Source organism: Barbatula barbatula (assembly GCF_947034865.1).
Source record: "Barbatula barbatula genome assembly, chromosome: 24".
In the NCBI taxonomy this organism is placed as follows: Eukaryota; Metazoa; Chordata; class Actinopteri; order Cypriniformes; family Nemacheilidae; genus Barbatula; species Barbatula barbatula.
In genome coordinates this window covers 14,295,201-14,321,892 of record NC_136787.1, presented here as the reverse complement: position 1 = coordinate 14,321,892, position 26,692 = coordinate 14,295,201, and the positions used below count along the sequence as shown (strand labels likewise).

Sequence of the window (26,692 nt, the reverse complement as noted above, 5' to 3'; positions counted from 1 at the left end):
AGGTGGAATTATTTAAAGTGGGGTTTTATCTGCGCGGTTATTATTATTATTAAAACAAAGCCTATTATGGTCTTGACCAAGCATCCTATTAGGTGGATTTAATACTTCAAAACTTCATAAAGTTGAAATAAATGACAGCTTTTATTTCATACAGAGTGAAATCAAATCAGTGTTGACAATCAGTGTTGTTGAATGAAGTTTTGAGGAGGTGCTAAAATGTCTTCCACCTGATTGGCTGGACGTCCAACCCCGTCCAGGTTACCTTTATAAACCTTTAAAAGGTCAGATCAACACCAGTCTGCCAGGATCCAAGTTGGATGACTGCAGCCTGCGACATTATTGAATAGGTATTTAACTCGAATGTCTCGGAACAAATCGTGCAAACAAAAACGAGATCAAAACTAAAATAGGAGTTCGATATAAAGACTCGGGGTTTAAGGCAGCTTGATTGACAGCTCTTTCTTGGCTCCTCCTCCCGCAGTGCTTAAATGACCGGCGCGCGCTCGTGAGCTCGTGGCGGACAGTGGCAGTGTCGGGAGGGATGCTGTAGACGATCTTCGTCTCCACCAGTTTAATTTGTTATATTTTCTCTGCCCGAATAAGAATGAAGACCATACTCGCTGCATATTCCGGTGTCAAAGAGGGTGAGTTTACAGACCACTTTAAAACTGCGATTTTTTTTATTAATTAGTTTATATATTATTAATTAAATAAAATGTCATATTTTGTAAATACATACCTTATTAAAATCGTATTCATATGTTATTTGCAATGGACATTAAAAAGCAATACTAAATTATTAATAATTAGACAATTATAACATTTAACTTATGTTTTCAAGGCCTTTGTCAAATTGTGTCTCTCCATGTACAGGCTACTATTTATCCCTTTAGCCTTGAAATAGAATAGAGTCTCCAAGTTTAAGAGACTGTATACTGTATGGATTTTATGAAGATCTGAACCCTGTAGGACATGAGATAGGTTAGGAGTGTTTAACAGTGTGTCTGATTTGTTTGCTTAATTTTAGTCGGGTAAAATGTCCATGTTGTCATGTGATCTGATGATCTTAGTGATTGCGAAAGATGTGTACTTTGTGTGCTTCAGTGCTGATATATTTTACCTTAATGGTCCGCTGTGGACTGCGTGTGGACTCTTGTGTTTTATGCATGAGAGGAAAAACCCAGAGGTCTGATGTTTGGGATCCTGTACTGGGTTAGATCACAGAATATTCTACAGAAGCAGAAAACATGCGTTTGAGTAACATATGAAAGGCGTTATTTTATTCATCTGTGCAACTTGATGCTGGTTAATTTCTATTTCCCCTTCAAACCCGTGCAGGCACAGGGTCCAGCATCCTTTCTGCCTTATACGACCTGCCCTCCGTCCCCTGGCTGACCCGATCCAAGATCGTGAAATACCTGCAGTTGGTCTCTGTCCTTCATTTTGTCACCACATTTCTTGCCATGGGTGAGAAGAGAAATTAAGTTCATTTTAAGCCAGAGTTACAATGTAGGGAACTGTGTTTTCATATGAAGATCAATCTGATATCTAATATCATTCCAAAATGGTTTTTTTGTCTAAATATAATTTTATTTCAGTATACTATATAACAATGCATGTACAGTGTCATTACATTATTTGGCTCAATGTCTATGAATGTCCACATTCACATGTTAGGCTTGCTTGACACAAGCACATCTTTAATTTTATTGTTTTTATATTGATTATATTTGATATTATATTGACTGTGTCCTATAGGCATTGTCTGCTCTTTGTTGCTGGTGTACCTGTTTTGCACAGACTGTTGGATGCTTGCTGCCATATACACTGCCTGGCTCATTTATGACTGGAATACCCCTAAACAAGGCAGGTCCAGTATGCTTGTAAACAGCAATGATACTATCTGTGTAAAACATTTTTTTTTACCAGAACATGATAATTCTGTCATCACGCTCATGTTCCAAAGCCACATGACAGCCAAGGTGACTATTAGCCTATATCGAAAAGAACATGCAGCTTGGATATTTGGCTATAAATGTCACTTTTTGTCATTCTATTTTTGCGTGATCTTGCATTTTATGTAGCTCTTTAATTTTTAATAAGAACCAAACACAGATCCTTAAATCTAAAGTTGACTTTTGAACGCGTTATGTAAAGCATTATGTTTAAAGCATTACAGTTCAAATGGTATGATTCTGTTCAAAAATATGCCATTTCTTCTGTTTGCATTGAGAAACTTTGCATTAAGTGTTTTTTTGCTGATTTTAGGAGGCCGCAGATCTACCTGGATGAGAAACTGGACTTTGTGGAAATACTTCCGAGATTATTTTCCCATAAGAGTGAGTATTACATCCTCACATTAAAAATACACGTAGAACTGCCATTGGTTATGTAAACACGTGTATACACTGAATATAGCACATTTAACTTTTTCTGACAAGTACAAAAACACACTTTGGTATGCTGTCTAAGGATCCTTATCAGGCTATTCCTTTCATCTTGTACTTTTTTTTGAGTGCACTGTTGGTTTGGGTGGATCTTGATGTGAGTTGTTAGTGTACTGCTAGACTTTGCACGCATCATTTATTGCTGAGCACCCAATTTTGTCTTGCTTTAGGAAAAAAATCTACATAATTATACAGTACAGTATAAACTAGAAAAAAAAAACAATGAAACATGTCTTACACTCTCTGCTATATCTTAAAATCTGAGTCGAAAACCTAAAACTCTTTATTTAAATGTTATGAAATTGAATCCAATTTTAATATAAAAAACGATGAGATCATTACTCAGTGTTCATTTGTAAGCCAGAAGATTACACTTTCTCTGGTAAATACAGCGAGTACATCCAAGACACCAGCAGTTAGTTTGCTGCTAGCATTACAGTTAATGCTGTTAATAATAAATTGAAAAAATATTCAGGACACACAGATAAAAGCCTAATAACAATTACTGATAAGAGTTTGCATTTGTGAGTAATGTATACGGGCAGTTTTATTCTGTCTAGTTACAGTAAATCGATAGCTCAGAGACAAAATGCTGATTTGTTGACCTGTGCCATGAGAAAATGGTTTTTTTTTCATGCTAAATTTACATTCAAGGGCTGTTAAAGTGATAGTTTACCCCAAAATGTACATTATTTACTCACCATCTTGTTATTTCAAACCTGCATGACTTTCTTTCTTCCGCAGAACACAAAAGAAGATATTTTGAAGAATGTTGTTAACCGGCACCCATTCACTTGCACTGGTTTTGTGTGCATACAATAGAAGTGAATGGGTGCCGGCGCTGTTCGGTTTCCAAGTTTTTTTTTGTGTTCTGCAGAAGAGAGAAAGTCTAGGATTAAAATGACAAAGGGGTGAGTAAATGATGACAGAACTTTCCTTTTGGGTGAACTATCACAGTTAACAATTCCCTGTTTCATAAATGCGGAAAATGAACAAAGCATCATTGCAAATCTTATTGAGTTAAGCTTTAACTGCATTTTTGTCTGTTTGGTTTTATTTTAAGCTCATAAAGACCCACGACCTGCTTCCCAGCCGAAACTACATCTTTGGGTACCACCCCCACGGCATCTTCTGCGTTGGAGCTTTTTGTAACTTCAGCACAGAGTCCACAGGATTCTCCAAAAAGTTCCCGGGAATCAAGCCATCTTTGGCCACGTTGGCTGGAAACTTCCGTTTGCCATTGTTTAGGGATTACCTGATGTCTGGAGGTGGGTTATTGTGCATAGCCCATTTACAGTACATGTTGCCCTACATTTTTGTTTCAAACAACTGCAAATAAGCTTGTTTAAACACATTCTAAGGATTATTCATTGACTGCACCATGAGCAATGTTTCAGCAATCTGAGTCATTTTTGGCAGATTGAAAGAGAGCCACACTTGTGCTGGTGTAGATAAGAGTCCAGTAGGCTATCAATGACCTCTGAGCTTTATCCCGTTGCAGTCCTGCAAGTGCTGATGTCAATATTTTTGAAGAACGTGTGTTGAAACCTGCCCTATGTACTCTCTGATTAATGGGCTATTCTTCCACTCACTTATAAGAAACCAAGATCAATGGGTTTGAAAAATGTGTCGTATTTGTGAATAATTAACCGTGTTTACATATTTGGACAATTGATAATAGAGGTTTGATCATTCTTTTTCTCAGGTATCTGTCCAGTTAACCGTAACTCCATTGACTACCTGCTGTCCAGTAATGGTACGGGCAACGCTGTGGTCATCGTGATCGGTGGGGCTGCAGAATCTCTAGACTGTGCTCCAGGGATGAACTCTGTCACACTCAAAAAACGCAAAGGGTTTGTCAAACTGGCCCTCATTCAAGGGTGAGAACACAGACTGATTTCCACATAAAAACTGCGATTCTAAGAATGATTAGATGTGGAGAACAAGGGTTGACTAATATTTTTGATATTTAGATTTGAAATGGAACTACACCATTACACAGCAATGCAAAATAATACATCTATTCACATCTCAAAGAAGCTTATATTGCATGAATAAGCTCTTTTGTGAAAAGCACAACACATTGCTAAAGTCGGACTTTCCAGTTTCACAGATTTTATAACAAAGTCAATTAAAAACAATGGTTTCTCTTTGTATTTCAAAATGAGATTCTTGTTGTCGTCTCAGCGCTGACCTGGTGCCCGTCTATTCATTCGGAGAAAATGAGGTGTATAAACAGATGATTTTTGAGGATGGCTCCTGGGGGCGTGTGGCTCAGAAGAGGCTTCAGAAGGTTTTAGGGTTCGCCCCCTGTCTGTTCCATGGCTGTGGACTCCTCTTTCCAGAATCCTGGGGCCTTTTACCGTACAGCAAGCCCATTACCACTGTTGGTAAGTGGTTATTTTTGGGTGCTGGTGCACACTTCCTTTAAAAATTTGTATTGAAGGGATAGTTTACCCCAAAATAACAAATCTGTTATCAGTTATTCACCCTCATGCCCTTCAAAATCTGTATATGACTCTTTCATCTGTAGAACACAAAAGAAGATACTTTGAGAAATGTCCCAGTAGTTATATGTCCATACAATGGAAGTCAAGGAGGCCGGTGTTGTTCGGTCACCAACATTCTTCAAATTAATTATCTTCTTATTTGTTTTTTACAGAAGAAAGAAAGTCATACAGTTTCGGAAATTTCATACGGCTGAATAATTGATAGACTGACTTTTATTTTCGGGTGAACTATCCCTTTAACTACATGCACTTACTCACCTTCATTGAAGGTTTCTTAAATTGGCACAAAATAGGGAAAACACAGGAGGGTTACAAAAGACAACCATCTAATTATAGATCAAGGACAGTCTCTGTGTTTAGTGAACTTTCCTTTTAGTCATCAATCAATATTTTCCAACATCCAGCACATTTTAATGGTCAACGTGTAGTTGTTTGTTTTGTATACACGGTCTTTAAGTCGAGTTTAACATTCTGTTTTATTGTATCTTTCTTACACAGTTGGTGAACCCATAACCGTTCCAAAAATCGCCAACCCAAGCCAGGATGTGATAGACATGTACCATGCCATGTACATCAGGTCCCTCAGGTCTCTGTTTGACAACTACAAGACTCGCTTTGGTCTCAGTGAGAGTGACACCCTGGTTATTCAATGAAGGATGTTGAGGAATAACATTATAACAGAAACACTGCTGTGGCAGCTGGAAGATCCCAACTAAGTGCCTGTTGAAGAAAACAGGATTAGCTGTTTGTATATAGAGAAGACAATATTCAACATTGCCAGATGTATTCCAAGAATCACCCCATATTTATGCATTTGGCAGATGCTTTAATCCAAAGAAATTTGCATTTTTACATTTTATCTGTAAGTGCCTTATGTGGGAAGCGAACCTTGGTTTTCCATTACGGTGGAATGTTGGGAGTTGTTGCGTCAGATAATTCAGTCGATAATCTCAGTTGACTAGACTGACAGTGGTTCTTAAGATTTACTTCAATAATTTTCTCAGAAAGTACTAATGTATTGTACGGTCTGATGCAGTGAATCTAGCCTTTGTCACTGCTCATCACCACGAGGTGGCATTCCTGGTCCAGTCAAAGATGTCATCTCTGCCAGGCATAATCTATATATAAAAAACTAAGGAAGACACATAATAATATATTCACAAGAAAGATATTTGACTTCTGTACGACCTGCTGTAGTAGAAAAAACTGTTTTGTCCCCCTTTAGATTTTGTTTTTAATGCACAAGCAATGCAATTGTATTGTGAGTTTTTGTCCTCACCAAACAAGTCACATGGTGGTTATGTAGCCAAAGAGTGGAGAAAGATTTTTCTGTTTGGTTATGTAGAAACTAATCAAGTGCAATTGAATTGTTGAAATAAATTGGAATAAACAGGGTTCTGTAAGGATTTTTAGGATTTAAAAAAACAATTCTTTAAAGGTCTGATGGTCTTTGGTTTAAAGAACGATTATGTCTTTGTTTTTGGGCAACCAAGTTAGAGCTTGATGTTAAAATGAGATGTTAAAGAAAGATACTGTAGAAGATGATTATGAAGAAACTTCTAAATATGTGACGGTATTGTCAATTGTTTTAGACTTCTGATGAACCCATATCACCATTTTCTTGTCCAAGAATAATTTAGCAAAGACGTATGGATTTTACATTTATAACTTTCACATGCTTTGCTGAACTCAAGCATAATTTATCTGCTTTTGAGATCACAGCCTTCAAATCTCAAACCCATCACAAATGATGTAGTCTTCTTGGATGACTATAGTTTTTTTTCATAATGCTGGGATGTCCCAGTAACAAGTCAGACAACCTAATGTGCCTTCATTTTGCTGGTTAAAACATGTTTGTATGCCAGATTAAACCAGGATTTTTTTAGCTAAATAAAAATGACCTAAAATCATTGTGAAAAGGGCCAACATGTATGCCATGCAATGACATTTGATAAAATCTCATTATTAACATCATATTTATCCTGCGTTCTATTTACCGATGCTGATTGTGTGTTTCAATGCTTAAGGGGAACTGCAGTTCTTGACTGATGGATAATAAATAACTGCATGTAACTAACAGACGCTTCACAAATGTGACTTATTGCTTTTTAAGATGACCATTTGTGTTGTGGTGGATATGCAAAACACGCTGCAGTGCCTTTCGATGTCTCAATAAATGTATTCAACCTAATTCTTTAAATTAAAGTTTTATATATTTATAGAATAAATATTTATTCAACAGTACATCGTGCTGTCTTTTTTGTACAACAAAACTGACTGCATCAAGCAAATATTGTCGAATTCTTGACTTTGAGCCAAGATTTCTTTGGTCAGACATTTACATAACAGTTCCAGATTGGTAGTCCAAAGGTAAAGCCCTGAGAAAATGAATGGTATTTCCCTAAATTAATCAATAAACATTTACATCAAAATATCCTCTGAACAAACGAAACGGACAAAAATAAGATCAGATAAGAATCATAAGAAAATAGTTAAAGTCTGTCTTCAAAATGCATCATAGATCACATGGCACAGTGCCATATATGGTCCTGGACATATATTATCAATATATTTGGATACAGAAGTGTTACCTCAAATTTGATTGGCTTATTAGTGAGGTGGGTCACACATCCCCATAAGCAAAAACGTGGATTAATCTGAATCCCTATAAAATGAAATAAAACATAATCTATACTTACACGATATATGATCAATTAGAAACAAACAATTTGTTTGTCCAATTGCAATTATACATTTACAAAAGTTACTAATTTAAATCAATTATTTATCTAAAATGTACTTATTATTTTTCTCGATATTTTGTTTATATTAAATAAATAGTCTCTTTAAGAAAGAATCAGACGCAGTTGCATGTTTACTGAAGCCCAAGCCGAAGTATTATACATTTGCGCCCTCTTGTGTTTCACTTGTTATTTGGCGTCTAAATGATGACAACAAAAAGCACACTTGTTCATGTCTTCCAAAACAATATTTGCCATTTTGTCATCTTGAGCAACAAACAAATGTACATTAGGCCTATACATTTTGATGATAAACATACCACTCTTCTCTCTCTCAAAGCGATGTTCACACCATCATATTTAACGGGTAACAAACGGTCGTGAGGGTCACTCAGTCCGATTATTCCCCCCGCTGAGATCACGTTACTCCGGCGCCTGCCCCTCACTTCCTCATATTTGGACGAACACGGAGGAGCACAGCGTGTGTTTCTAGAGCCCTGCCCGCCCGCCCCTTTTCACTCGATTGACAGGCTTTAAACCAATCACCTCAGACTCTACGTCAACATCTCATCGATCGACGCGTCCCTCGACCAATAGAAATCCCGCGAGGGTTTGCCATCAAGGTCGCGTTAATGGCTTCCTAAGCAAGACTTACTTGTTTATGCCGCGGTGCGGAGCGAAGTATCTGCATTTAGCGTCCGTGTAATACATTATTTGACAGATCCCTTTGCTTAATAAGAAAGCGTTGATTGTGACCCGCCGTGCCTGACAGTTTCACGCCGATGGGACCGAGTTATATGGCTGAATGAGGCGATCGTCCGTGGTGCCGTAGAAGGATGAACTCCTTCGCCGGTCGGGATCTCTCCGTGTCCGCTGGTTCTGCTGTCGGCAACCCGGGAGCGGCATCATCCAGAGTCTTGCACGTGGAGCTCACATCACAACAGGTACACCCGAACGCCTTTAACGATTAATAAAACGTCCGTCATCAGGGAATGCTTAACGGATCTGCTGCTTATGCATGTCACATGTCACATGTCTAACGTTCACGTTACACCGGATGACCATAACACTGGGCCTCCACGTCCCGTGTTTATCAACATTTATGGATGCATTGTTGTCTAACGTAGATTTTACACGGAAATTGTATGTGCAGCGCGCTGGCTTGTTTATTTCGTCTACTTTACACATGCAGATTAAATGCACTTGATGTCTATTCAGTCACTATAAGTCTAGTGCTTATTATTATTGCTCAGAATGATGTGGTGTTGCTGTCATGTAGTGTGAAATATAATAAGGCACTTATTATTAACATCCCTCCTTGTGCAAAGAAGAGAATGACAGTGGAGAGTTGCATGTGGTTGTTTTGTAACTTTGCAGTGTTGTAATGCACACATACTTGAGCTCTCTGTGAGTGTGGAGTAATAGCTGTGTCCTGCAGTAACTGTACATTTAATCACATCATAGTTTTCTGGGTAAAGCAGGTTTTTCCAGCAGTAGCTGTTCATGACTTCGCATTCTGGCAGGGGAATGTTGCATTATTGCTGCAGATCAAATGTGATGTCATGATAGCTACAAAACTACAGTATGTGGATGTTTAATTTTACTACAGGGATTGCTTTTTTCTTGGAAAACATCATATCTTAACATAAAAACGTTGCCAAATGTTTCTCTCGTGCAGAGTTTAACGTATGGATCTGTAATGTCTGCGGTCATGTACTGTCAAATGCAACTATAGCTTGATGCCCAACGGTTGAATGATTTAAGTGTTTCAGTGTGAATTGTACAGGACGTTGAAAGCTCAAACCCTTCCTCTTTCTTCATGTTTCTGTTTCATTTATTCAAAACTATTATGACTTTGTGATAAGACGGGATGAGATGTTTAACAGAAGGAATGGTATAATCTGAAACCACATTTTCCACATCACATGACAATCCTATCAGACCTGTCTGTACAGTAGTTTGTTTGGCTGTAAATGGTTTTTATGACACTATGTTTTTTTGTCATGTAATTACAGTCTGTTATGAGAATGTTATTGCTAGAGGCAAAGTCCTGTCATACCACAAACTACAATGTCTTCGTCACACTCTTTCACTAGGCATTTGAATTATTCTCCACATTTGAAGTTAAACATTTAGAAATCAACCTGTATGGTCATTTACCCTGCTTTTTTGAGAAGTATATTTATATTTATCTATATTTATGAGCATCGTTTTGTATATATAAACATATAGAACCTACATTATGTAGGTCATGGTTAAACTGTTATCAGGGTTAAACTGTTATTACTATATTGAAACTATAGTTCATTTGCGGTTCCTGTGCTTCCTAATGCAAATATTATAATTAAACAATGCTTACTACAGTATAGTAAAAAAAATATAGATATAGAGATATCAGCAGAGTTTCTTTGAAAATATGCACACAGGAATTGATGAGGAATTTTAATTGTAAGTATATTTTGATTCCCAACCCTATCATTCACACTATTAGTTTCCTCTCTTTTTTATTTATTTTAATTTAAAATAGGCATGTAAAGTCAACCAAAGGTACCCAAAAGGTTATTTGCCAACATTGACTACCATAGTAGGAAAAATTAGGTGGTCAAAAGTGCCTCATAACTGTTGTTCATTCTTCCAAATGTCTTATTTGGGGTTCAACAGAACAAAGACATTTATAAAGCAATATTTCCTACTATGGCAGTCTGTGGTGGCCCACAACTGTTTGGTTTCAAGCATTCTTCAAAATATATGTCTCTGTGTTCATCAGATCAAAGAATTTTATGCATATTTGAAACAACTTGAGTATGAGTAAAGCAAAAGTAAAACGTTCCTTTAAGTGGCATCTCTCAGTAAAGTGCCAGTTTTGGAGATGTGAGATTTCACTCTGACAGCGGTGATATGAAAGTCTCAGGATGTCTCTCAGTATTTTGTAGTCATAATGAGAAATGGTAGGAAGTGTTGACCAAACAAAGTGTGTTTTTGTTTCAGGCTTTTAATCCTATGTGACATCCCATGACTTAGATTGAGCAATGCCTCACAGACAGCACTGGAAAATGACCGACTGGTTGTGATAAAAGCGAGTGAAGTGAAGACTGGACATTCAGATTGAAGTTTTATTGTATCCGTTGCTATCACGTATATTTGATCATATTCCTACTCTGAGTTCTCTTTCCTGTTTTTCATCCCTTGTTTTTACCTGAGAAAGCTCTTGTGCTAAACCTTTCCATCCCTACAAATCATGTTTTCCACTCGCAGTGGATTTGTGCCCAGTGTGCAGCAGTGATGTCATGTTTGATTCAGGGTGGAGCGCTTGGATTTAGTGATGTGATGCATGGTTTACAACAATGTCTTGTTTCAGTGTGTTGGTCTGTTCGTGGTCTGAAATGCTTGTTATTGCCTGTGATTGAAAATGTAACTGGCTAAACATTAGTTAATTTATTGGGTCACTCTAAAGATGTTCGGTGATACAGAAAAAGTGATGTTATGTTTTATGCTCAATGTTATGTCAGATGTCATTTACCATAGAATCCTTACACAAAATGTAGTTGTGGAAATAGTCGTGTAGATGTTTATATGACAAATGTTGAAATGGATGTTTCATAACAGATAAATATGGAAAGTTTATTTAAAAGGTTATTTTTGATGGTCTCCATGTTCTGACCGGTTGTCATACACAGCAGTCTAAAATAAAGCTATAATAATGCTGCTGAAAGATGGCTGTGCTAATCTTTTTGGGCGTCTTTACATATCATCTTTCTTGCTGTCCAACCATTTTTTTATTTTTGTCCCACAGAGGCGACTACGTCACTTGAGGAGCATCGCGGCCCGTAACATCGTGAACAAGAATGGGTCTCCTCTGCTCGACACTTACTTCACCCTTCATCTGTGCCAAGATGATCGGATATCACGAGGTGACCGCTGTCAGCTGAAGCTCTTTCTGGAGCTCTTTGATTGTTTGGGAGAAGAATTTAGTATTTAAAGATGCAGTACCTAATGGAGTTATATAGGAATTGATAAACCCTCGAATGACAAAGCTTGAAGAAACTAAAGCTCATAAACATAAAAAGCTTTTTGAGTTGCATTTCATCTAAACCTTTCAAATGGGGCTATATTTAGACTTTAACTAAAAAAATGTTGATCTCCTTATAGGTCAAACTACCATCATTGTGCTATGATGTGATCATTTAACATCAGGGCCCGTATGTAAAAAGCCAATTAGAATAAAATGTTACTCTTAGTCTTGCACTTAAGAATGAGAGAGATTCATAAAGGTTCATAAGTGTTAAGGTCTCGGCTCCGAAATGATTTAAGAGAGCTGAAGAGGTCTCCTAACCTAGTTAAGAGTTACAAGATGGCAGTACAGAGGCAGATATCATGGAGTTACAACAAAGAAACAATATGTTGGAATGATACGATGACAGGGAGGTAATGAAATAATATATAAAAACACAATTTACTCCATTTTTATGGATTTGCAGCTTTGTTTTTTCTTTATATAGCCTACATCTGTATAATAGGATGTTATTCAGCATCTTTTATAAAATAACTATTAAAACTCAATGAAAAGTGTATTAAACCAAGCCAAAATTGATACGTATTTGTATTATATTTGCGCATAATGCAAAATTAAATTTTGAACTGCAAATTTTAACTTTTGCATCTCTGTTTGACAAAAGAAGTTGCTGGTTACTTTATGTATTTATCTTCATATGGGTCAAAGTCAACTGAATTTCTGACAAAATTGTACAGCTCAATATATGAATCACTATTATAAGCTAACTGTTGTAAAACGGGAAAGTACGCAGAATGTTTTTTAAACATTTTTATGTACATGCCCAATAACAAAATTTTGGTTTATTTTACCAAAATAAGTTATGTTTTGCAGCTGTTTATATGAATTAATAAAAAAATACAATAATAGTAGAATGTCTGAATTAAGCTATGTCTTAATTAATTCATGGATAAATGGTGTCATGCTGCTATGACTTCACCCTTGCAGGCTCCCTATTGGCTGATTCAGGGGTCAAGGATTGCCATTTTGTGTTTAATTTATTTACTCAAGTCAGATTTTAAGAATCAGTCTTAAACCTTTTTTGCCTTTAGCTTCTTTATAAAAGTCCCCTACTCTTAAAATAGTCCTACTTCTTACTAAGAATTTTTTGACACTTCAGTCAAAGTTTAAGACAACTCTTTAGATCGTTTTTGAGATATATACATATGGCCCCAGTTCTTGTCTCTTTAGTCAATTAAAATGCCTTCTAAACGTTTTCTTGTTCTCCTTTTCCAGATTTTTATAAGAGTGAGATCATCCGAGACTCATTGGTGAGTATTTTGTGCTGTGGTTGTCATATCACACTTAATGCTTCCTATTCTCAAATTGCAGCCGATCCTAGCAGAATTGCAGGCGTGGTGACGCTTAATGTATCAGCAGAAGCCTCACCACCTCATGATTTATGCTGACGTTTTTGTTTTCATTTAATCTTTTATGTCTTAAAATCGGTCTCAAAACACTACGGTGGCTGACACAGAACAAAATGTAGTCACGTTTTCGTTCTCCAAAGGAGATAATGTTTTTACGAAAGGCGCTCTGTAGAAACACGTGGTGTATGAACTGTAGATAGAAATAGCTCATTCTATTTTAATAAAAACATAACACTTCATTATGTTATGTCTTTATAGACCTCTGAAAACATTGTTATGTATATTATATTGGTGGTAAGAGCATGGCACGAGCAATGCCAAGGTCATGGGTTCGATCCCAGGGGATTGCACATACTATATTCTTTTGCGGTGATTTTCGTAGTTTAAAAACACATGTTGGGTAATTTGAAAGCTACCTCCACTTTGATGTAATAATAACTATAGAAATGGTAACAATGACTATTATTGGCAGAAACTGTGGTTACTATAGTACATTTCAAAGCAATTGGTATAGGCACCACTTTGAGTTTATTGGCCAATGGCTCCCAGATTAACAGGTCTCATATGATTATCATTATAGTAAGGGTTGTAATCATGATAAATACGTAAGAATGCTTTATGTAAAGTAGACCTTTCACTACCTACAAAAATGCAGATCTTTCTCTAAAACCACGTTATTAGAGAGCTGAACTTTCCACGCCATAATTTGTCTCATACATATGGCAAACCTGTCCATCACTTGCACACGAAAAATGCGTTATTACTGTTTCCAGATCTACTGCGTCATCTAATGATGTAAAACAGGTTCGCTAAATAGGCTTATTGGGTTCACAATGTTCACCTTTCACGCTTTTGAAACAATTCCTTTAGTATAATATGCCTAAAGGGCCTCCAGGCCCATAAACGGATGTGGCCCCGTCCTTAAAGATTGGGAGGCTGTTAAATGACCGTGTGGTCACTCTATCCAAGCCTGTTATTATGTCGAAAAACATTTGCTCATAGCAACTGCTAAACTGTGAAGAGAATAACAGCACAAGCCTGTACAACCACATAATTATCATCAGAAATGTGATTTATATAGATGTTGCCCGTCACTCTGACCGTTTTGATATGTTATAGGCTGTTATGGCTACATGTATTAATGTGGTTGTGTACAAAACACGCCCTCAAAAACAAGATAATGGCTAGAGGCCTGTTCTGTTTACAGAGTAGGCAGAGGCCTGTTTAACAGAGTTATTGTTATGTTTACACACCTGTAACAGTTTAATTATGTTTAATATCATGGTTGGTGTTCTGTAATTTACTCGCTATTCATAACATGTTTCTGCTAGTCACTGAATGAGAATAGTTAGAGAGCACAAGACGGTTTTAACACAGATTATAATTATAGTTATCATTTACTCGCATTGTTCCCTAAGAATAAAAATATTTTAGTGCAGTTTCTTTTTATTGCATTTTTACTTTTCTGTAAGTCATCATGTCAGACTTAAGTTCTTACTGCAATGTTGTCCGACACATTTAAAGTCTTGTTGTCTTTTGTTTGATTCCTCATTTTCCTTTCTCACAGACCTCTTGTCCCATACCCTTTGACCTCTCATACAGTCATTCCAACATCATGTTGATTTCTGTTTTGTATTAGTTTTTGCTGACCTAGTCACTCTGACAGGAGTTCCCGAAAGCATGTCTTGTTGGCAACTGCATTTTCCAAGAAACTTAAGTATTGAGAGGTTTACTGTTGTGTTTTATGTTGTAGATAAAAGGGTAAATTATTTGTTAACCACATACGTTACTTAAGACAATTCAAATAAAAAAATCCATTCAAAACCCCGACAGATTTGGGACAAGGTAACAAGAATCGCTTAAATGCTAACTCGGTTTCAGTTTTGGTTATAAAATGTCATAACGGCAGCTCTCTATATGTGATTCTGGACCCCAAAACCAGTCATAAGTAGCACTGGAATCTTTTGCCAAAAGCCAAAAAAAAAGTTTCTTTATGGCAAAATTAAAGATTTTCTTTTATGCCAAAAATGATGAAGATATTTTGTACATTTCTGATCGCAATTTAAATCAAAACTGAATGTTTATGAATGAGTAATATGCTAAGCCAAGGATTTTATCAGTATTTCGATTTAGTTGCACCCTCAGATTCCGGAGTTTAAAATGGCTGTTGCCAAATATTGTCAGATCCTAACAAATCACACATCAATAGAAAGCTTATTTAATACGTTTTCAGATGATGTATAAATCTTAATTTAGAAAAACTGACTCGTACGTTTTGTTGTCCAGGGTCCCATATATGGTGTTTATTATTTTTATATAAGACAAATCATGATGCTGGCCTTTTGCTGTCTTTTTACATATTAGGAGATTATTAGATTTAGAAAATTCAGAAGTTGGACAAAGTTTATTTACTTTGTGGTCTAATTTTGTTGGTCTGTCTATTTTTTTAGAACCCGACATGGCGGAGTTTAGATTTTGCCATGCTGCCGGATCTTTTAGACACGTCTGTGTCGTGTTTTGTTGTGAGAATATGGGGAGGGAGAGGAGAACACTTTCAACTGCTCATTGAGTGGAAGGTCAACCTGGATGGGCTCAGATATACGGGACAGCAGGTGAGAAACACAGAATTTGTCTGCATCTACACAAGCATTCAAACGTTCAGGATCACTTCCCTAAAATGCTTCTCATGACCCTCAAAACGACTCTTAAATGTTTAAATTATTTTTGTAGAGAAAAATATAACTGTGCCCACATATTCATTTCTTTGTTTGGAAATCAAAAATGTTTTAAGTTTGAAAAGCATCTCAGGATGAATCCTCAAGAAGCGGGTTGATAAGATGTCTAGACATTTTCCCACTTTCTTTACCTTCGTTCATCAAACACCTGCAAACGCTGTAAAATCAAGGTAAATTCTGATTCATGGTCACATGTTTATGGCTTGTTTTTCAGATTCGCTCCAGAAACCCAAATGAGATCATCTTTGGACTAAATGATGGCTACTATGCAACTGAATTCGATCAGAAGGTAATTTTCTAACTCCAGGAAATGGTTTCAATATAAATTCCATCTTATGACCTTGTTATCTATCAGGAAGAAGTTCATTTAAGGACTATGTTCCGAGTTGAGTCTGGCTTCTGACGGCTTATTTTTTTCGTCCTACAGGAGACTTCGGACAGGAAGAAGAACAGTTTGCTCCAGGTGGACCAAAGCTCTGTCAGAAACTCCTACAGTGTTTTCTCCCTGCTGAGGTGAGCGGTCGTATAATGAAAAGAGGGTTTTCCTAGATTTCTTTGACGTGAATAGCATAATCTAGTATTTCTGAACACTCTAGTCTTCATAAAGCAAAAAAGTTCCCTTCCATTTGATGAGCAAAAGTACAATATGCTGGGCTTTGTTGTTTAGCTAACCATAACAGCTGTCATTTCATTTTTACAAGTTGTACAGACGGTAAAAATACCTAAAGAATATGAATTCAAAGTTATTATTTTACTAAATCAAAACAAACCAACTGCAATTTGATTGATATAAATTGGAATGCACAATAATAAAACATATATATATATAAGAATTAAATTCCCACATGAATTGTATAAATTTGGGCCCATGTTCGCATTCCAGAGTTTTAGTATCCCTCCGTTCCCATTTGAGACAAGTAATTCCCTTCATTGCATTCTCCAAATGTTCCGCCAGATAGCGCTCTGTATCTTTTCCAAATCAGACTCTTGCTGGAGGGCAATGTCTCATCATCTCGCCAAAGATCGATGTTCTTGCGGTCTTGGATAACAGTAATCCTTGGATAAAAGACTTGACAGATGAGGAGAGCAGGAAGAAAATACTCCACAATGTCATTTTTTTGGCAGAATATAGAGGGGTCCAAGTGGTCTGTTCAGTGTTGGTTAGGTAACCTGGTGTAGCTTTTTCGGACCACTAGGTGGTAGCAGTTCTCTTTTAATATGAGGCAGGACGAGTTACATTTTTGTGCTGTAACGCAATGTCAAAGAGCGGAGGTTGTTTAAGGAGTGTGTTGCCTAACCTACTAGAGGGTCACACAGTTTTTGCTGTATTACAACATTGTTAAGGATATAAAGGGAATTGCCTTTGATTTCACAGATGTTGCTAACTGTTAAGACACACACACACAAGCCAAAACCCAGAGACACTGTTGACTTTTAGAGGGATAGATTTATCGCAACCCTAAATTTTAGTGTGACACCCATTGGTGGTGTGTATGTTGGAAAGTGTTGTTTGTTCATATTTCTTCACCTCATTTGTGGACCATGGCCTTGCTGTAGTAGAGTGATATAGAGGAAGCTGGAGGGTGCCGCGATGGTGTTTGTGAGTCTCTTGGTAGTCTTCATTAGGAGTCTGTGTAATATCTTGGCCTGAGGTGGGCCCATGTCTTGGTCGAGATTCCAAAGTCTCACGCTTGAGTTGCATATTTGTGAACACGCCAGTAGACGCTTACATGCTCGGTATGTGTCTTCAAACCTCTCTGGATTGTAGTTTTCTTTCTTAGTTTTTAGAGAATATGTGAAAGGAAAGTTGACTTGTATATGCAAATATGTCTGGTTATGTGACACTTTCCTTAACCAGTTTTTTTTAAAGGGAAAGTTAACCCAAATTTAAAGATTTTGTCATCATTTATACGCCCTTATTTCATTCAAAACCTGTACTTGACTCTTTCTTTTGTGTAACACAAAATATATTTAGAGAAATGTCTTTGTGGTTTCTATACAATGGAAATCAATGGAAGCTAATGTTGATTGGTTACCAACATTTTTCAAAATATCTTCTTGTCTGTCCGCCTCCCTCAATCTCACAGTCTTGTAGTGAGCAAAACACATAGAAAACAAAAAGGGAGAACAGGAAAAAAAAGAGCTATTGGTGTTCATATAAAACGACTCATTAATCAAAAGAGAAACATTTCCTTTCCATGTATGATTTATGCTTCTCCAGGGTGGGCGGCGGCGGTGATTTGGCCTGCTACATAAGTCAAAATTTTCCTCAATTTTTATGGTTTTGTGTAAGTGGGCTGTAGTGTAAATGGTGCGACTAGGGCAGCTTTGTGCATGGTGGAAAAGTATGAAACACAGCCAGCGTTTGTTTTAATGCTGTTTGCTGCTGTTTGCAGCCTCATCGCTCATTGGCTTTTCTCTTATTATGACCACAAACTTTGGTTCTCTGTTTTGTACGTCCTCATAAAGGAAATGTTCAGTGAAGCTGAAAGGAAGTCAAGGGAATTCCTGCTTGCTGCATATAAATCAGGAGTTCATGTAAGTAGGCTAGCTTTCCGTAACATAGCTTAATGTAGTTAATCTGTCCAAAAACATAGCTACTGCAATAATATTAAGTACTTTTTATGTAAAAAATGACTTTCGTATTTCAAGCTATTCCCATCATTAAACCAGAATTTGGAAGTTCCCCGGCAGTGTTGCACTGCAAAGTTCACGGTGCATCGTATGACCCCGTGGTTGCCGTGGCGATAAGCCCTTCCTGCTTTTAACGCCTTTCTGTAGGTCGACGGGTCGTACACTCCCCTGCCGAAGGGCAAGGCTCTGGTACGGATTATCGGGTAGCGTAAGCCCCCTAAAACCCTTGAGCAACAATCTCGAGGACCGGTAACTCCTGCCATGCCTCACAGAAAAACAAACTCTACCTTAATCTCTGCATCACCCGCTTGAAAATAGATGATGTTGTTTTGGTCTGTCATGCCTTTGTGGAAGGTTATGGTAATTACAGCTCAGAGAAGACCCGAGGGGTGTTGAAGCTCATATATGAAGCTCATAGAGAAAGGTTTAATAAAAGGAAGGATAATGTGCATCAGCTAGAGTCAGTATTTAATTTAGATTTAGTCTTTTATATTTGATTTTCATCTTAAGTGTTGTCAAGTTAAATCACTCAGTAAATGTAAAGTGTTCAGGGTTCTACGTGAGATGATTCTATCCTTGGCACGCGTGGTGGATTCTTGCGTACATATATATGTTCTCATGTCTGTTGGGTTGGATGGTCATCATTTTCTAACACAAATGTATGTAATGCCCGTAATGGAGCAGAGTCCCGAAGCTGTGATAATCTAAGTCAGGGAGGAATTCAGCATTATAACAGACAGCTGAATGTACGGAGAGACACTGATGTACGGTTTCGCCAGACATGAAATGCCTCCTTGCCGTGACTCGAAGGGCCTGATCGCTTGCAGGCCCTAAAACAGAGCAAATGTGCAGCTTTCATGAATTAGCTGGAGAACGGCTGCATCTGGATTTGTCTGAGAGAATTTTCCATTTTGGTCCAATTATAGAATACATGTTTAATTTGAAACTTTTGGGCTCACACTTTGCTTATTTGATTAATCTGAAAGGTAGCAAATCTTTACAGCTGGACATATTGGAAAATAGGCAACAGACACTTTCCACATGAGGACACACAAGTGGGGCTTGAAGCTTTTAAACGTTTTAATTTAGCTTTGTCTTTATCTAACTGGGTCACTGGAAAGTTTATCTTAACTTTAAAATTAGTTTACGAGGAGGTCCGACTAAATAAACGTATTTTGTTTCTATTTATTCTAAAAGGATGTATAGAGACAGTATTTATAACTTAGTATTTCTTTAGGACCACGTTTTGGTTTCTTTTTTAATTATTAAAGATTTTATTTGGGAGTTTATATAGAAAAGAAATATTGCTAAAGAATAAAGGTAGTTATGTCTTTATGTAATTACAATCTGTGCCCTTTTTGTGGTAATCCCAAACATCAAGAACACACCGCTTTTCAAACGTAATACTATTGGACCCAATTGCGCACAGGCGAAAATGCCCATATTAGCAAGTAGACTTGTAAAAGTCATCCGTTATGTCTTTAATGAACGTAAACAATTTTTCCGGGGAAATAAAACTTGTGCGTTACAGTATAGATCTCTTAAAGGGGCAGCAGCATTAGTAAGTCATTTAACAACTCCTGACTGATTCAATTATAAATTTAATCTATATTTCATTCAAAACACTGACTATTTGTATATTTGCTACATAATACTTTGATTACTTGTTATTCTTTTATCACTTACTGGTTCGTTGACTTCAACAATATAAGATATTTCTGTGAATTAAGCTAATAGTTTTTAATAATAACCTTAGCAGTTAAGATTGCATGGGTAAAACAACAAACAAACAAATAACTGGACAATATTAGTTATATATTACTTGTTTGTGGTGGGTCCAGTGAAAATTTTGGCTGGGCCAATAAAAAAATCCATAGTGTTGAGCGCTGGATCGACTGCACGTCGGCAAAGACCAGGCAGGAATGTCGGAGGCCAGAATATTTCCATGTAGTACAATCTTATCTGTCTCTTCAGTATTGGAGACAATAGCGAAATCTGAGGTGTGTGGAGATGGAGGCGTGTTTTGACATTCTCCTGCTCTGAGTAGCAGGTAAGGGTCCACTGTAGATAGTTGCGTGTTTATTTTGTTTTCCGTTCACGCTCACATCCCTTTGAGTTGTTTGCGCACCAGGTTTTTTTTCCATGTTGTGTCACTTTGTTCATTGTGTAATGAAAATATTTTGGTTTCTATTTCGTTAGTTAGAAGCTTAGTTATTTTGTAAAGGCTGCATATGTTGTGTTGTATACTGAGAGTATTTTACTTGTTTTGGGATGAGCAGGTTGACTTTAAAGGTGACGCATTAAACTTAAAGGAAAACTTCCGAAAAATGCAGGAGCCTTTTGCTGTATAATAAAAACCTACAATAAAGTTCCTGAAAATATAAATACATTATTTATTTTTTCTATGAAATAATATGAGTGTAAGAAAATTATTTAAATTGTCATTTTGGTATGAACTATTCATTTAAGTACTGTAAATTAAGTGGGAACTTAAAGCATAACAAGTGTGTGTTTGACTGTATATGTGACCCATATCAACAGTAGGAAAAGAGGACAGAATGGCAACTGGACTGCGAATAAATGCATTTATACAAACAAAATAGATACAGAAAACATTTTCATCCATTCGTTTGATATACATTACACGTGACAAATAAAATAGTTTTGACACATTTCTGTGTTTCTGGGTCTGTTAAGGATGTGACATAAGATGGGCGTCAAAACGTCTTCAGGCTTATCTTTGTTTTCTTCACAAGGCATCCATCTTTGTTTTCATTTCCTGTTTTATTCTGGGCCTGATTTTACGGTGCTGACTTGCAAACAAACAATAGCTGAGATTTATTTGGTTATCACTGGACGGTAAATACATAAACACACAGAGAGTACAAAATGGTGCTTATATTGAGAAGGCAGGATGAAACCAGACGAAATGAGAAACAAATGTTTCTGTTCTGTTTCCATCAACTCTGGTATGAATTAATGCATGTTCCAGGTCAAGGAGTTAATGCATTTTTGTTATAACCTTTTTTTTTTAATATTTTGCCTTTGCTGCTCTGCAAATACGATAGAAAACTTAAAATTGCAGGTTAGTTTAGACTACTTTTATCTGTCTGTGAGTTGAAGTCATGACCTCATAAAATTACTAATTATCTTTTCGTTTTACTATTGAATGAAGATGAAGTTATGATTGTCTATACCTGACTACTTGACCTTGGGCTGGTGCAAGCGGTTGCCAGGGCGTTGTTAGCAGTGACCCGTAGTAGCAAACACATAGTAATGCTTTGTGATGTCAATGGCAAAACGTTGTCGCCCTAGTTTTTATAGTGATTGTTCACATGAAAAGTAATTTCGATGGTGTTTTGCGTTTGATGTATAAGCTGACTTACCGGTTGCCAAGTAACCTCCCGTGCCCTCTTCTGATTGGCTGCGTGAGATAGGTGTTGACTTCAGACGGGTTGAGGGCAGATAAGAGTGCAGACATGCGTGAAATCCGATTGGGCGATAAATGTCGCTCACCTGGGGGAAGTGGCCTATCAGATTTCTCCATCTCAATCACGATGACGATAAAGCTGTCGAATCAGCTTTGACCTGACTTATCGACGTGCCACATCACCCTGCATATAACAAGAGAGACACGGTTGATAAAAAAATATATATATTTTTCCTGTCGCTGTGTGAACTTGTTACAGGGTGGATTTTAAAGGCCTGCTGATTTATGTCCGTTTAGAGGGCTGCTGGGAAATGTGAGAGACATTAAGAGGAAGGAAAAGAGAGGCCCCAGCTTTGAACAAGAGGGGTGTCGTTTCCGATCTCAGGCTGCTGAAAAAGAGACGTATGAAATACGGGGGTCTAAAACGACTATCTACAAAAATCTTAACATTAAAATATTTATTTATACTATAGTCATCATTTTATTCTACGTACAGGTTATTTAGTTTGACTTGGGTTAGCTGGATTACTAATGTTTGTGTGTGCTGAATTAGGTGTGGCGAAGGTCTGCAGCAGGTCAGCTGTGCTTTGTAGCAGATGTAGAGCATTTTAGCGTGGTCAAAAAGGACCACGGTGGTCACGGGAGGGCTGAAACTTAACCCAGATGGATTGCTCGGGGAGTATTAGTCTGCATTGTTTCACCGTGTTGATATTGGCACTTAACCTTTGTCAACAAACTGTTTGATTTCAGAAACGCTAGTCATTGGAGAATGTTGATGGCGTGGATCAGAAGCTGGCCACGATGTGCTTCTCCTTGCTGTGTGATTGGATCGTCGCTGTTTGGTAATTGCTGAGAAATGAAGGGTGTAATGATGTCATCAGTCTGAGTGCTCTGTCACAAATCGAATGGGTTTTAAAAAAGTCTTCACAGATGTGGAGATACAATGCAACTTGGTAGAACACAGCGGTTTCCATCAGCACGTGGAAGGGAAACTTTCCCCTTAATGCCCAATGCGGTGTGCTATAATTTTTAGCCCGGGGTTTCTTGGAACCATAAAATCCATTGAAACCAGTAATTGGAGTTTGTTCCATCTATAAATGTGCATTCTTGCCAGGTTTTTCAGGGCGTTGTGGTGATTTTTGTCTTCGATTTTTCGGGTGAAAAAAAATCTAGATTGTGAGGGGGTGCAAATGAGCATCTGCTTTGTGTGCAGGTTGTTTTTAAGCCAGGCTACTTGCACTTATGAGTCTCCTTGAGGGAGTCCAGCGAGACTGTGCTAATCCTACTGCGAGAGAGGGAGACCAGAAATGTTATGTGGTTGAGATCCCAGCAATTGTTCGTGGAAAGCTCCCATGTGGGCCAGTGTGAGTGGGTATGCACTAATGAAAATAGCAAAAGGCACCCAAATATAGATGTTGTAACTGCGTCCTCAGCCAACCAAAGAACAGCACCTATATTACAATGGAAAAAAATAAAACGGAGATGTTTAGTATGTGTTTCCAGTCTAAATCTCTTTGTGATAATGCACCTGTGACCAACATAAAAGGGACCGTTTATCCACAAATTAAAAAATTCTGCCATCCTTTACTCGAGTTGTTCATTAGCGATATGCATTTTTTTGTGCTGATGAACACAGAGAAAGAAATTTGGAAGAATGCTTGTAACCAACCAGTTCTTGGCCACCAATGACTGCCATAGTAGGAAAAGTTACAATGGTAGTCAAAAGTGCCTCAGAACTTTTTGCTTTCATACATTCTTCAAAATATCTTCTTTTGTGTTCAACTGAACAAATACATTATTCCTACCATGGTAGTCAATGGTGGCCAAGAACTGTTTGGTTACAATAATATTATATATATATATTAATTATAATTTCAGATTTGGAACAACTTGAAAGTGTGTAAATGATGACAGAATTGCCATGTTTGGGTGAACTGAAAAGTTTAAGCGTATAATTAATTTGAATAGACAATGGGGCGGTTTCCCAGACAGGGATTAGGTTAAACCAGGAGTAGGCTTTAGTCGAATTAGGACATTTAGGCAGTTTTCGTGCCTTACAAAAAAACGTCACACAAGGGCACTGGTTTGTTTTATTTTAAGATGCGAGCCGTGCAAGCTGTTTTCAGTTTAGTCAGCCCTAACATTTATTTTAGTTTTGGACTAACTTAAACCCTGTACGGGAAACCACCCCAATGTGTCTGCTCTTTGATTTAATCGCTTGTTTAAATCTGCAAGCATCAGACTGTCTTACAAATCAATTAACTTTATATCATGTTGATGTTCCCTCTGGTAAACTGGCTGAGCCAATTGTTCCATGCATTTGGCATTGGACGTTTGTTGGACCCTTGCCACATATTTACACTGTTATGGGGAGTCATCACTATAAACGTCTGTTTTATGTAGCCTCTGCATTTTAAACTACGATCAGAGTGATAGTATTTATCAAACCTGTACCAAATCTTTTGATTTTTTTGAAGATCACCGATACTCACCAAACAACATTGGCCCCAGTTGACTTCCATTGTATGGATACAAAACCAGTGAGACATTTCTATCTTCTTTGTCCACAGAAGAAAGCGAGTCTTACAGGTTTGGAATTACATGAGGGTGAATAAATGATGACACTCTTACTAAAATCCATCGAAGCGTGTATTGTGACATAATGTGACAGAATATCTCTACTTTCACTTGATGGTGGCTTGGCGTGCCCCTCAAGTAGATTAAAAATTACGACGTTCATGTGAACCACAATCGAACGTCTTGGAGTAAAGCCATTTCGGACGGTTGTAAAACAAGATGAGTCCGAAAATGAGGCGCTAAATGTGAACTGTTGCAGAAACGGGCATAACAAAGAAACCCATTTGCAGTCTTATTAATCGCTTAATGATCCTGTTATTTAGAAAGGTTTATATTAACAAAGCTGTTGCCTTTGGTGGTGAATAAACAAATACATGAAGATGGAGCCCGTCTTTCTGTCATGTGAATTAAATCTGAAATCATTTCCTGTTCACATGCAGTAATTCATTTTCCATTGAATCTTTGTTTGCATGTATGTGTCTCCTGTCACACGTGTTTTATTTACTTGATGTCATCGAACTGAATTGTCACGCATAAGCAGTTTTGTTATATAAAAGTCCTGATTGAAATCAGGATTACTGTTCAAATCAGATCATTAAAATGCTTTTTTCTCATACAATAAAATACGATGTGACACAATATGCGTGTGTTTCCTCAGGCTACAAACAGCCCAGAGAGCCATTAAACAAACTCAGGTGACAGTACAGAAGATCGGAAAAGAAATCGAAGAGAAACTAAGGACGACAGCATCCTGCACCGAAAAGGTGAGACCCCACCAATGTAAAATGATGATGTTCTAGAGCTGTTCGTCTGTTCTCATTCAGGATTACTTTTATATATTGTATATTTTTTATGTCCTGTAACTTCATAAATCCTATCAAGCCTGTTGGGTTTTCTTTTCCCTTGCACCTGGTACACGGTACTGGTGGTAAGACTCTGTACAGCACCTCTGCAAGTATAAAAGAGTAAATTTACAGTTGCTGTATGCTTGACAGGATTTAATAGCAGAATGTCAAACTCGATTTAAAATTCAATATTTCGCTCTGTGGTGGGGATATTGTCTTTCCAGGCTCTCCATGAGCGATGGTGGTATGAATCGCTGTATAGCAGTATAGAAACAGAAGAATTTTGCTTGGGTGGATGTCTTATAAAAGTGCAATTATAAAATTGTATGAGTTGAGTATACATTAAAGCAGCCAATGCACACCGAGCTTCCGCATATCTCATGTTAATCTTGGGTACTTACAGAATAGTATCGCACCCTTCAATTATCAGTAGAGTCTTTAGTTTGATCGCATTTATAAAAGACCGATACAGCTGTACGATTATTTTTTAAAACATGCGACGCATGGGGTGGGGGGAGAAGGCTGTGGAACTAAAGCATGTGTGCACACATTGCCAACAAAAAACAGACAGGTTCACTTACTGCGTGCGGTTCATGTGCGGCATCGTTTAGGGCGGGGAACGCTGCTCCATCTATCAGATTCAAACGATCTCCAAATCCAGCTTTATATCCACCGTTTATATAACATTCATCACCCAAATGCATTGAACAGACAAACACTGCGGAGCTTCGCGAACGTAGTTCTGTCTTTCTCTCCTGCACACAAGATATAGTGACTTGTGCGCATGCTCCTTCTCCTGCTCTCCATGGCTGATGCCCGGGTGTGCCGCATGCTTTTCCGGGAGAATTATCCAATAAGGGACTAGGAACAGTTGTTACATAACGATTGTTCATGTTCGAAAAAAACTTTCAGAACGCTGGGGGAGCGTATCGAGCACAGAAATACTACATCATGCGTCCAACTCGTTTTTTGACAAGTTGACCATGTCAAGCATGAGAAGACAGCGCGGTTAACATTGTAAATAAGTAAGAATGCATGAAACCATTTAAAACGGACATTTTAAAACTGTATATAGACGTTTCAGCGGCAACAACATAAACAAACTTTATGTGCCCAAACTTAACTTTCGGTAGACTTCCACAATGAATCTGTAACTGTTAAGTAGTTTTACTTTAATTCAATACAATTTACATCAATTAAAATATTAGTAGTTATTAATATTAATATAATTACAAAATAAATATTTCTTATTTTTCCACTTTTATACATACAGTACATGAAACCACATTTCATAAAACTTTATTTTATGCTGAATCTTTTAACCGTTAGCCGTGTTATTACAGGTGATCTGT

The 26,692-nt window shown here is 37.4% G+C and overlaps 2 protein-coding genes across 2 annotated transcripts in view; both read left to right on the top strand.

The window, feature by feature from the left end:
- The first annotated feature begins 285 nt into the window (after window positions 1-285).
- On the top strand, window positions 286-7,201 carry dgat2 (diacylglycerol O-acyltransferase 2). The gene is made up of 9 exons (XM_079448607.1): window positions 286-347; window positions 482-644; window positions 1,339-1,467; window positions 1,759-1,866; window positions 2,269-2,339; window positions 3,511-3,715; window positions 4,153-4,327; window positions 4,635-4,837; window positions 5,456-7,201. Exons 2-9 carry the CDS (start codon window positions 605-607, stop codon window positions 5,608-5,610), a joined length of 1,086 nt encoding a protein of 361 aa, XP_079304733.1. The 5' UTR covers window positions 286-347; window positions 482-604; the 3' UTR covers window positions 5,611-7,201.
- Window positions 7,202-8,312: 1,111 nt separating this feature from the next.
- Window positions 8,313-26,692, top strand: part of uvrag (UV radiation resistance associated gene) — an 82,632-nt gene continuing 64,252 nt past the window's right edge. Inside the window, exons 1-7 of the mRNA XM_079448606.1 lie at window positions 8,313-8,642; window positions 11,492-11,609; window positions 12,986-13,020; window positions 15,570-15,731; window positions 16,069-16,143; window positions 16,282-16,367; window positions 25,154-25,259. Of these exons, the coding sequence (XP_079304732.1) occupies window positions 8,535-8,642; window positions 11,492-11,609; window positions 12,986-13,020; window positions 15,570-15,731; window positions 16,069-16,143; window positions 16,282-16,367; window positions 25,154-25,259 (690 nt within the window). The 5' untranslated portion in view covers window positions 8,313-8,534. The remainder of the gene's footprint in view (window positions 8,643-11,491; window positions 11,610-12,985; window positions 13,021-15,569; window positions 15,732-16,068; window positions 16,144-16,281; window positions 16,368-25,153; window positions 25,260-26,692) is intronic.

Coding starts and splice junctions, on each gene's coding strand:
- dgat2 (XM_079448607.1), top strand. CDS start 605: ATGAAGACCATACTCGCTGCATATTCCGGTGTCAAAGAGG. Junction 1,867..2,268: donor CTGGAATACCCCTAAACAAG/GCAGGTCCAGTA, acceptor TGCTGATTTTAG/GAGGCCGCAGATCTACCTGG. Junction 3,716..4,152: donor GGATTACCTGATGTCTGGAG/GTGGGTTATTGT, acceptor TCTTTTTCTCAG/GTATCTGTCCAGTTAACCGT.